Source organism: Elgaria multicarinata, chromosome 7 (genome assembly GCF_023053635.1).
Source record: "Elgaria multicarinata webbii isolate HBS135686 ecotype San Diego chromosome 7, rElgMul1.1.pri, whole genome shotgun sequence".
Taxonomy (NCBI): Eukaryota; Metazoa; Chordata; class Lepidosauria; order Squamata; family Anguidae; genus Elgaria; species Elgaria multicarinata.
Genome location: NC_086177.1, coordinates 46,928,943 through 46,941,223, shown reverse-complemented (window position 1 = coordinate 46,941,223; position 12,281 = coordinate 46,928,943). Strand labels below are relative to the sequence as shown.

The window sequence follows — 12,281 nt, the reverse complement described above, 5'->3', positions numbered from 1 at the left end:
AATAACAAGCACAAAAGTGCAGGTCAGGTGACTTCTTCTTAAAGAAGATAACATTAAGTTCATAGGGCATTGTGATACAGCCTCCAGTTCATTATAAGCACATCATGTGGAAACTCATGGGTGAGTAATGCCAGTTAGGAGTAGCTTATCAACAGCCAAAGGAATTCCAAATAAATAAATGTATATATTGACGCCTTCATGTTTATTACTCATCTGCCAGTTTAAATTTAATGCAATTTAATACAGAGGCTTCTTGAAACTGAAAGGCATCTAAGCCATGACATTTCATTCAAGGTTTCAAAAGCTAGTGTCAATATAACCCGGCTAGTAAATTGTGAAGTTATATGTGCATTCTCCCTTTGCATGCAGTACAGTTGATTGTCTGATGATTACATTGTCACTGGAAATGCAGTCTGTGGCTTCACTGCCTGGTCCCATTACTGTTTTTCTTTCATGCTGTTGCTGCTCATAACATTTCTTGATTGGTCTCCTTCTGTGGGATTTGCTTGGCTTGTGAAACAGTGGATTTAAGCAGCAATAACTCAAGAAGACCTTTCCCCAAGGTTGTTGGCCATGCTGTATTTTTCCACTATCTTGGCAGGATCAAGATGGTCACAAGATGTTTGCAGATCCAACAGTACTAATTTAACCTTTGGTAATTTTATTATCTGAATGCAGGAGAAACAGAATACTAATATTGCATTGGAATGGCTCATCATTGTGCTAATATTTCCATCCAAAATCATCCAAGCTTGCTGCCAGAGATCTCTTTGCTCCAACCTTAATCAGAGGGAGGGGAAATTATGCCAAGTTATATGGCTCCTTTTTGTTCTAAGCAAAGTGTGAAAGACTTGCAGGCAGGAGGTCACTCACTAAGGCTGAGCTTATAACAAAGAGACTGGAAGAATCTGTACAAGTGGTAGACATAGGGCTCCCTCACACCATTTTTTTCCTCTGGTTCGTCTCCGTGTTTTTTACCTTTGTTTCATAAGTGTGTCAGGGGCTCCATCACACATGGTCCCTTTCACCTGGGTTTTCGCTTGTTTGCTCTTCCACTCCACCCCACCCCTTCTCCTTCCTCCTCCAGTTTATTGGTTGTGGCACTCTGATGGGTGTGGGCTCTTTCCCCTGGGCTTTGTTTCTGCAGGCAATTGGGGGGGGGGTTGGAGCACCAAATAGTCCATTCAACTGACTAACAAGTCCCTACAATGTCATGCTGGAGGAGGAGAAACCCCCTACCCTCCCCTTTCATCAGCAAGACTAAATTAGCACATGCCCCCAACAAAGGAAAAAGTGAGAGGGGGAAATAATCCACACTTTTCCTGCACCAAAATGAAATGCAACAAGGGGCGAGATAAGTGCAGGACAGGGAGGACATCATGCGAGTACCACACTGCAAAACCACATACCAGGAATGGCGAGTGTGCAATAAATCGCTGGTGGGATGGAGCTCTTATCTTCCTTCCTTGTTTGCAGTGCTGTGTGTAAAAAAAAAATGGAAAAAAGTGGGCAGGACCATCCAGACTGTCTCTCTAACCTTACAGAAACAGGTCTAAGAAAAGAGGTCACATCTAGGATAAGTGCTCAATTATTGCCTTCACATGTAACATAACTTACCTTACTGTATTCTTATTGAGCATGGATGAGACTTTTGATAAGTCAATTCAGAATCTGCGTGATTTGCAGCTCTTAAAATGCAACATACGCTACTCCTAAAGGCTGGTCTTCTTTCCCTCCTTCCTTCCAGGTCACAACCTCGGCTCAACAAAGGTGGCTCGTGCACAGACATTTCCCAGCTACACCTCAGAGCAGGGTGAGGAGCACGAGCCACGCCTGTCACTGTCTAGCAGCTATGGATTCAGCTACAGCTCAGGCCTCATCCAATGACACATACCTTGTGTCCGACCAGATAGACAGTCTAGTGTGGAACCTGCCTGCAGTTCCTGGAAGCCACTTGTCCTTTCCTATGTGTCCAGAGAAGACAATCTGTAGTGAAAACTGAGGACATAAGTCTCCAGGCTGGGTGACAGTGAAGGTGAAAGCTTGGATCACTGCTTCCCCAAGGCAGAATCTAAGTCTTTTATTTATTTAAATTTTATATTTGTTTTTGTCCATATGTTGTGTTTTTTTTTTAAAAAAAAAAAAAGAAGAAAAAAGAATTCCCTTTGAAATTCTGATGCTTGGCAGTTGAGATTTCTGCATGATCCAAGATCTGCTGTGGAAGGGTTGAGTACTGTTTACATTTTCAATGCGAGGTTTCAGCCTATCAATCAACCCTGTTGTTGAGTTTGCTCATCCACGACAGTAGCCACCTGTATTTCCTAAGCATCAGCCTTCCAGCTGGGGTCATTCTTACAGAAATGTTATCAGATAAAGAAAGAGCTTTAAAGGGTACTTCAGAAGGAAGGATGTAATCCTGCCATCAGTTATGCACAGTTTAGTCCCATTGACCTCAGTGGGATTTATGCATGAGTAACTTTAGGACTGTAGCCTGAAGTTGCAGTTCTGAGAAAGAGCCAGTGACTCTTATTCAGATTCTCATAAATACAGTTAACACACAGGATAAATAGATAAATACTGTCAATGGGATGGCATGGTGATGCTTAGTAGCCTTTCAGAAATTAGATTGTGTTGTGTATTAAGAGGTCATTTGCCTAGAATATTTCCCACACTGGATTTTTATGCCCAAATTCTGCTCTTATCTGTGTGCATTCTGAACCTAATAATTAATCCACAGCTTCCCATTGGGAACAGTGATCATATATGTCAAGGGAAGACTGTGTCATAAGGCATTGTCAAAGTCTTCCCATTGTAGATAATATTTAAATAGTGAAGTCTGAATTTATAGTCAGTATACTTTTAACTCTGTATACTGTGCAGGTGAGAATTGACGCCACATTGCTGGATGGCAGCCTCATGGTCCATAATTTTATAAGGCAAGATGCTTGGCTGATAGAATAAGTATAATTTCAAATTAAGTCCTTATTGTTGAAGTCTAGTAGCTACCAGTATGGATCTATTCTCCTCATCAGCATTAATTTTTTTGTTCTAGGTTCCTTTTCACCTGTGTACAGCCATAGATCAGTCCCAATTAAATTTCAAATCTATTTATCTCCTTGGGATGTTGACCTTTTAAATGTCCCCTTACAATGGACAATTACATGAAGCTGAGTTGTGCAGAGCTGATGCTTCAGTCTTGTTGGACACTTATTGGTCTGTTGTGTCAAAAGGTTGTAGTCCTTTCCTAAAAAGTGGGGGGGGGATGAATGGTAGCACCAAAGGGTAGAAGAAAATCAAGAGGAAAGAACCTCAACAAGTGCTCAGAAACAGTATGTTCAGAAGAAATGCTGTTGCCCAATTTGTCCATCCATGTCAATGCATTCTTCAGGGGGAAACATTTATTTATTCAACTCTGTCTCAAGATAATACTGCTTTTTGCCATCTGGTAGAATTTCAAATATTGTTCCAGATTTGGCCATAACTGGCCCCATATCTGTCTCCTGTCATGGTATTATCTTTACAAATAAATATTTTTGAAATTTAGAAGCTGCTTTTCAGCCCCGCCCCCCCCCCAAAGCATCCATAATCCAATTAATTACATCACCATAAAAAGAGAAACATGTTAAAAGCACCACCTACAAAAGCCCAACACAATTCATCATTCAGGGTGCAAAGAGATTTGACCATTGCTATAACTAGAAGGACCTGTGTGTCTGTTTTATTTATTTAATAATAGGTATTTTATCTGCTTTTTAAACATGTTCCTAGAAGAGCTTACAAAGTTACAAGATACAACTACATATGACAAGCAGCAATTCAAAACAAGTTTCAACCCACCCCCCAAAAAACGAACCAACTAAAATAATTTAAAATGCCTGGAAAAATAAAAGGGCCTTCACCTGGTGTGGGCAGGTGTCTCTGGAAAGAGCATTCCAAAATCAGGGCACCATCGGTGAGAAGGCCCTCTCTCCTTCAGTGGCACAGCAATGCTAAGGTGGTTCTCCACTGAGGATCTTAATAGCCAGGCAAACAGATGTGGAGACAAGCTCAGATTACCTGGTCCCAATGTGTTTAAAGCTTAAATGGCCAAAATTAGAATTCTGTCTAGTGTACCTGGATTGGTGTACTCACCAAACATTTTTCAGAAGGACAAGGGATATAGAATAAGGACCACCAGCTTTCTGTAAGGGCAAGCAGGGATCATTCAGGGTTCAATTTGTTTAGGTTTGAGTGGTGGTAACCAGCACTTTGATCTACTTAACTTTGTTTGTTAGCCTCGTTCATAATGGAAGCTTAAGCTCGAAATAACAAGTACCTGCCGCTGTAGTTTCTGAACTGCAGTACCAGCCCTCAGTCTAGAAGTGATCCTTTTTCTGCCCTTTCCCACAATCCAGTTCTATGTGAATTTCCACTGCTGGATGCTACCCATAAAAAACCCACGTGGTACTCAACTACATTTGGAAATGAACATGTGAATGCCCCAGTAACTGGAGTGCAATTTGACTAAGATCTCAACTTTAAGCTGTTTGAATAGCAGGATTCAGTTCTGTAAATGGCAAAGTAAAGATCTTCGCGTTCATCCGGGATCTGCCTTCCATTGCTGGAAGGGCTTCACTCCCGGAAGATGCCTCCACCCAGTTTTCAAAGTTCCACCTTCCCCCATAGCTCACCCCATTCAGTAGAATCCCCTGACATTTCTGTGTTAGCACTTGAGGGGAGGGAGGGACTGCCATGGGGAGAAGAGGGTGGGGAAGTCCACTTCCACTACCCTAGTTGTGCATGACTGAACCTGGATCTATCCCATTACCTATTATTAAGGAGGCCTGAGCTACTAATCATAATGACTTACGAGTAAGCCGCATAGAGAGGTAAGTGTTTGTCCATTTCAGAGCTGTTACAGGAAACCCACTGCAAACTAATGCGACATGTTAGAAATCAATAAATTTCTAGACACAAAGACAAGAGGACAGAGACAATGAAAAACAGAAGAGCAAATTTGAAAAAGGAATTATTCTACCCTGTATCCTTCAATCTCCACAAAGGTCATTGTAATGAATGTGCAGGGAACAATCCTCATAAATACGAGAAACCGAAGGGAAGAAAATTCACTATGAGCCGCAGAGCCTTCTCCCCCTCCTCACTGCCCCTGTAAGACCAAGTTTTATCTATTGCCATTTGAAGAACGGAAGGAAAGATTTTTATAAATGGTGTGAAAGGAATGTCTGCTTTGATTAAACATTTATCGATACATTAGGGTGGGAGACTTTCCTTCCCCCAAGCCATTCCTGCCGTCTAATAGATTGCAGGCTTATACACCTCAGTGAACAGCTGCTGAATGAAACCAGTGTGTGATCTGATAGACTTAATCACGCCACCCCACCCCTGCCTCTGCCACTAACTTTTCCTTTATCTCACTCACCATGTTTCCGCTGCCCAGAGTATGCAGCTTCCTCTGCAGAGAAATGAAGAGCTCCTCACCACCACCATTGAACATTACTGTTCCTGGTTGTTGTCCATGTGCAGCCAGTCTTTTTGTGGAGCTGTGATCCATCCACATTTGTCAGTATAAATATGAAATTACATTCATACCTGGCATGTGAGATTTCCCCTCCTGTTCAAAAAATATCCTGTATAAGGAAAGAGAACTACAACTGGTCCAATGCTTGCATAATCATAAGCAAGATTTTACACCAGGTGAAAAACTCCCCAACTTTTCACTAATGCAATTATTAGCATGTACTGGGAAATTACACACGCTGCCTATTAATTTAGCTGCTTCGGAGTAAGCTGTACAAATAGTTTATATGTCATTGTATGTTAATAAAATGTTATGCACGTGTGCATTCTTGGATTTTAAAAAGAATCCACTTCACACCCACCCACCCTTTAAAATGATTTTATGTTTCAGAAATAGGAGTGCCCATATCCATTATACTCCAGTTTTTTAAGGAATTCCAAGTTGCTGGTGTTTCTTTCATTGCTGGTAACCAATAAGGGTCTGTTAATGAAAGAAAAACTGTCCATTATAGTGTATTCAGTCTATTAATACAGTGTATTGGGCATAACACTGCAATCCTAATATAGTTTACTCAGAAGCAAGTCCCATTGTGTTCAGTGGGGCTTACTCCCTTGTAAGCGTGTTTAGGATTTCAGCCTAAGTTTACATTGCATAAATCCTGTTAGTCTGTGCAATTTAGCCTAATCCCGTCTACCCACTGCTCACACTTTTAAGGTTAAAGCAGCTCCAGTGCAAGAGCATTAAATTTTAGCTACAATCCTGCGAGAAAAACAAGAACCGTAAAGCAGGAGCATAAAAATGTAAATATCACTAATGCAAAGCTATTCACGAGTGTGAGTGTGTGTGTGTGTGTGTGTGTGTGTGTGTGTGTGTGTGTGTGTGTGTGTGTTTAATAGCCCTTCCAGGAATGCTTTAATTCACTCTTATTCGTAGCATGTCCTGTAGGAGTGACATTTCACAAAAGCATCTGTGTGCAAGTCCTATAGGTTCCCCAAACAAACATTCCTTTCGGTCTCTTACGTGAGTTGTATGCTAAAAACTACAAGGCCTTTCAGAAGCTTGTTCAAACCTTCGAGATGAATGTATTGAAAAAGAAAACAAAATATGTGCACCAGGATTTAAATGTGAAGGATGAGTAAGATAAAGCAACAGCACATATCGCAGCTATCTTTAGCATAAATCTTGCCATTTTAATGTGAGTCTTCTAGGATGCACAGCATTGCATGTCTAATGCAATTTCGCAATTTGCCTTTTCCCCAAGGTGAATAACGATTCTTCCACTGCAAGTAGCTTGCCAAACCAGCTGATCAAACTGCCATTTGGCAGACGGGTAGATACAGCTAAACGGGCATACTGCTACAATGTTTTGGATTTATCTGCAAGTTGATTCTATATACAATATATTCCAAAGGGATGCACCCATAATTTAGGCGGCCACGGTTATTTTCAATAATGGCAGCATTTTCGTAACTGGATCTGTTGATATAATAAAACCAAATTATTAAACCAATGTATTACAGTATATAAAGGCAAAAACAGTATGATTATAGTATACCTAAGAGGTTTTTAAATCTACAAGGTCAAGCAGTGACAGCATTTCACCATTTCTTGTAAATCATACAGAGGATTCTGTGCCCAATGCGGAATGCACCAGTATACTCCAGATTTATGCTGCAATCCTACACCCATTTAAGTGGGAGTAAGCCCCGTTGGGCAGAAGGGGACTTGCTTCTTGAGTAGACAAGCATAAGATTGCACTGCTAATGGCTCAGCAGACAGGAGTTGAGCAGCCAGTTTATGGAGCAGTCTGTAGAGGTGGCTGGGATCTTCCATTGATCCTTCAGCTCAGAGTCCTAACCTTATTGTGATCTCAAGGCAATCCCAATAACAGCATTTAAATGGAAGTCTTATGAAAGAGATTAAGGATCAAACTACGTTACTTTAAAGACATGCTTTCCCCCCTTTCTTTATGCAAAAGTAGGTGCAAGGAACCCTGCACATTGAAACAAATGGGACCCTTTGGGGTAATAGGTCAAGAATGCAGTGGGGGGAAACCATTACACCCTCCCTAGTCCGCCAACATTAGGTTCCCTGTGCTCGCATTTTCAGTAAACACTGGGGGTGGGGGGGACACACACTTGCTAGCTTTGTCTTCAAAATAACGTGCAGCCTGACTCTAATTTATTTCATTTGTTTTTAATAGTCATAACAGTCACACATATAGAATTGTTGGTGTAGAAAAAGGACTTGGGACGGAATATAACCTGAGAAAAAAGCCAGGAACAATAGTTATGTTTGGTGAACTAGTTCAAATGTGTGGTTTTCTCTTTATACTATGAAGTGTGAGTAGTGGGAAACTGGTAGGTGTAACACAAATTCACTTCTTTTCTCTTTGCCTTGCCTGATCCTTGCTGTTATTTGATTTGGCCAAATCGTTAAAATGTCAACCATCCCTAATTCCTCCCCACCGCAGGCATCTTGTCTCCCTGGTAATTTCTGAAGTCCTAAGAGAAAGCTGTAAGCAATGTGGCCATCAACCAGAGCCTGCCCTCTCCTTTCCCATGTCAATTTGCTTCTTTATCAATTTCACTGCCCTTGGTTATAGTAGGTGTTGTTTTTTTCCTTTGTGAACTTTGAAGGGGCAGATTCTCTCAGAACCCCCAATTTTAACATAGTTAACCATTTCTGGAGCAGGGGAACCAATTGTGATCTATATATATTTCTGTGAGAAGCAGCCTCCACTTGTATCATGGATAGAAATTAATAAGTGGGTATGGGGCAGAGGTGGTTTTAGTGGCTTAAAATGGCATTCAGCTGCTGTTCACTGATGCTCTCTTTTGACAGAATGGTACATTTACTGTTGTTTCTTGTTCTATTAATGGAAAGAATTAAATACACTGCTCTTCTGCTCTGTGTGATGTGATGATCCAGTTTTCCCTGTGAACCAAAGCATTTATGAAATTTGAATTAAACCAGATTAAACAAATACCAAGACGTGCTGTATAATTCCCCTTCACCCATCCCCAATGAATCTGAAACGTTTGGGGCAGAACAGAACACTTAAGGATCAGACACATGAATAAAAATATAAAGAATGTTTACTAGGTACATAACAATATAATTAAAAAGTACAAGAGCTAATGAAGTCCAAAGTAATCCATTTCATCATCTTTTTCACAACATGTGCATTTTGTTCCAATGGAAAGCTTGTCTACTCCCAAAAACAGAAACATTGCATAATATTCAACATTTCAACTGGGTAGCACCCAAATTAATAGGCATAACTCTTCTGAAGAAGGGGAACAGGAAGTGGATATCACCAGCAATACACTGATCACTGTACCGGTACAGTACATTTGAAAACAGAACAAGACATTGGCCTGTGCCATCAGGATAAACTGGCGGTTTAGTGGAAACAATAAGGTACCAGCTACATCAGCACAGATGTAGGCAACCCTGTCTGCCGTGATCTCTGCATGCCCTCCCTTCACCTGCCACTGACAGCCCTCCTCTTCCAGATCTTCAGTGTGATCAACAGGAGCAACTTCCATGAGAAGGTGAGAAGGACCAGGTGTCATGCCATGGTATGACCTGGCCCACAGTTCAGTGTCTAACTGGGGGTGGGATTTTTCTGGAAAATTTCAGAACACACAAATCTCTGGAAGAATTTCCGATACCAATTAGAGTCATTTGCATAGGATATTTTCCAGTTCGTTTCAGAAAATGTTCTGATGCCCTAGAGCAGGGATGGTGGGCTTGTGGCCCTCCAGATGTTTTGGCCTAGAACTCCTATTAGACTAGCCAAAACAGCCAATGGTGAGGGATGATGGGAGTTGTAGGCCCAAACAACATCTGAAGGGCTACAACCTGCTCACCCCTGCTCTAGGGCATCAGAGTGTGATTTAATTTAGCATGTTTATTTTACTTGTATTTAATGAACAACAAGGTTGGTAAAATGGACCCCTTGTTAATTTTTTGCTCCAGTCCACCTTAAGAATTTTATTGGAAATTATTGAAATGGAAGCACACTTAATGTGATTTAAATATTATATTACATAGTATTGGGGGGGAATTAAAGACAATAGCATGAAAGGTACTAAAAATTGTTAACAATAAATTTTAACAACCCAATGCTGACAACCACTCATCTAGAACTTTGAAACTGCTAAGCTTGCTTAGTATTGTATTTGAAATTTGCACCTATTCATTACTAATGAACATATGAAATAATAAAAAAAAACTCCCCTGGGAAAATAAAGCACTGTGTCTAGCATGGATTACAAACGGCAGGGAGGGGGTCCGCATTTGTAAACATGGAGATCTCTAAATTCTGCACTCTCCGTGTGGAACTAATCAGTGGGATCATTCCCACTGTGGATTTCATAATTGATTTAGCATTGATGAGAAGTGTGCTCATGAGTCAATAGTGCAAATTGTCGTCGTCCCCTTGTAATATTGTGCGCCATTTAGAATTAATTGATAATGCATTTGATAAATCAGGTATATTTTTGTATATCCTCGCTGACATAATAACGTTTTGTGGTTCACGTTTCAAAACATTTGCATTTCTTGAGTTCTTTGACTGGGGGAAAAAGGTATCCCTTGTAAAATACACAGATGTTTGTTAAGGAGGTCACAACTGCAAAAAGAAATTATGTTTAATCACATGATGATGATGTTGATGATAAAGTAAAGAATTAAACTCTTCAGATCGAGGTGCATAAGTTTGCTGGGGCAGGGGGTTGCTTGTGTAAGGTTTTCGTCTTATGGCTCTTTCGGATGTCACTGAAGCATAGGAAACCTGCTAGAAGTACATTCCTGATCCTGTCTGATCAATACAAACGAATAATGCCTTTTGGAGGCTGTACGTAGAATACATCTCTAGCTGCAAGCAACTAATCTCTTGACTTCCTTTACCCAAACAAATTGAGCTAAGGCTTAGTAACATGTCATCATGTTCTAGAAGAAAATAGCTCTTAAAAAACAAAGCAACACTTATCAGTAAATAAGCTCTCTTACGTGTTCTAAATATAAGATTACCATCTGTGCTGCAGAGAGAACCTGAGAAATCTACAGCATGATGGCAAAGAGATTACTCCACCCTAACACACTGATTTCAGCAGATAACATATCAGCTTTGCACCTATGTGTATCCAGTGTTTGAGCTGATCCTAACAATGGTAATATCAGTCTTTTCTGACCCCTAGATCTTCTTTTCCAGTTCCTTAAATTCCTAACTTGTTGTGATGAAACTAGGCCAAATTGGCACCTTTAACTTCTGTCCTGGGCGCACAAGAGCTGCCTTGAGAGTAGAAACTGCATTTGTGCAACCATATTAATTTTGAGTGGCCATATCCGGGACTGTGTGTATTCTGCAGTTCTACAGAAGTGTCCACAAGACATAAATCATGGCAATAGGCATAACATTTTCCTGCTACTTTCAGATTTTTTAAAAATTATTATTCTAGTTCTTAGGGTTGCATACTTGAAAGTGAAGGGACAATTTTGCTGGAATGTCAGAAGCCAGAGAAGTAACTGAATAAGATTTCAGTGACTGGACAAAACCAGAATGAATGCAATTATGAAAAATAGCCAAAAATGCATAATACGTTTTGCAAATTTCCTAACTTTGCATAATTCAAACAGCTTGCAGAATTCAGGTTTTCTCAGTACAGAATTATGATTATATGGGTACAGGGTTTCATTGCATTTCTTATAGGGCTTTTCTACGTGAAGCTTTTAACCCACCACTTTACCAAGGCTTCTGTTTCTGGATTCTTTGTGGGATTAAGGTTGGGTCCTTTACAAGTGTTTCCCCCCCTCCCCCGGAAGTTTTTCTTTCTTGGCCTTTCTATATGTTATCATACATGACCACTATGTGGCACTGTAGTATAGTGGAATTGTACAAATACATGAGGGGTTCTTGCCACTATTCACAGGAATGCCAGACTTTCATTGTAAAGAAAAAAATGCTATAATGGTTGCAAAACACAGGAGAGGCCATGGAGGATGACAATGGAGTGTAAAGCAACTGCAAACTACTATGAGTGAAGAATCATGAGCACACAATAAACGCCTCGTGTAGATAGGTTCCTAGAGTACACACAGCCTTAGAGTACACATTAACCTCATATGCCAAAGTGGCACATGTTCACCATATATGAACCTCAATAGAGGCTTGTGCAAATAGTTATTGTCATCAGAAATGCTGCTCATGTGCAGTACTATTGCTAAACATAAGTGACACACCCTGCGTCTGGCTTGCCTAGCCGCAGGGGGGGGCTATTGCAGTGGGGGGAAAGAGTGGAACACATGGCTTGCCCCCATTGGTGTAGGCAATGTGGCACCACAGGCTGAGGAGGAGTCTTTGGGGCTTTTCTGCCCATTGGCCCCTACCCTCACCGTCTTCAGATTGCAGCTCCCTCCCTCCCTGGATGCAGTGTGGGCTTCTTCTGGTCAATGTTTGGGGGCCAAGTAGGAATTTTTGGTTCTTAGTCAAAGTGGCCTGACTAGGAGTCTTTTTGCCTACTTCACACTGTAAGTGGGGTGGGAGTGCCTTAGGCTAACCGGGATGGTGTGCATTCTGTGACACCTTGACAGTGACCGGTGATTCCTGAAGGCCTCCTGCTGAGGGTTTTATGGCCCCAGTGGAGGGATAAGGGTTACCTGTGAGACCCACCTATTGTTTTACGGCCCAGGATGGGGTGATACAGGAAGGCCTCCCTTCCCCAAAAGGGGCAGTCCTGTTGGTGGCGATCAGCTG

At 41.1% G+C, this 12,281-nt stretch overlaps 1 protein-coding gene across 2 annotated transcripts in view; it reads left to right on the top strand.

Moving 5' to 3' along the window:
* The window catches only part of DOK6 (docking protein 6), a 286,745-nt gene extending 284,598 nt beyond the window's left edge, over positions 1 to 2,147 (top strand). For both annotated transcript variants that reach the window (XM_063130514.1, XM_063130513.1), the window contains one exon: positions 1,748 to 2,147. In XM_063130514.1, the coding sequence (XP_062986584.1) occupies positions 1,748 to 1,887 (140 nt within the window). In that variant the 3' untranslated portion in view covers positions 1,888 to 2,147. The remainder of the gene's footprint in view (positions 1 to 1,747) is intronic.
* Positions 2,148 to 12,281: the final 10,134 nt, after the last annotated feature.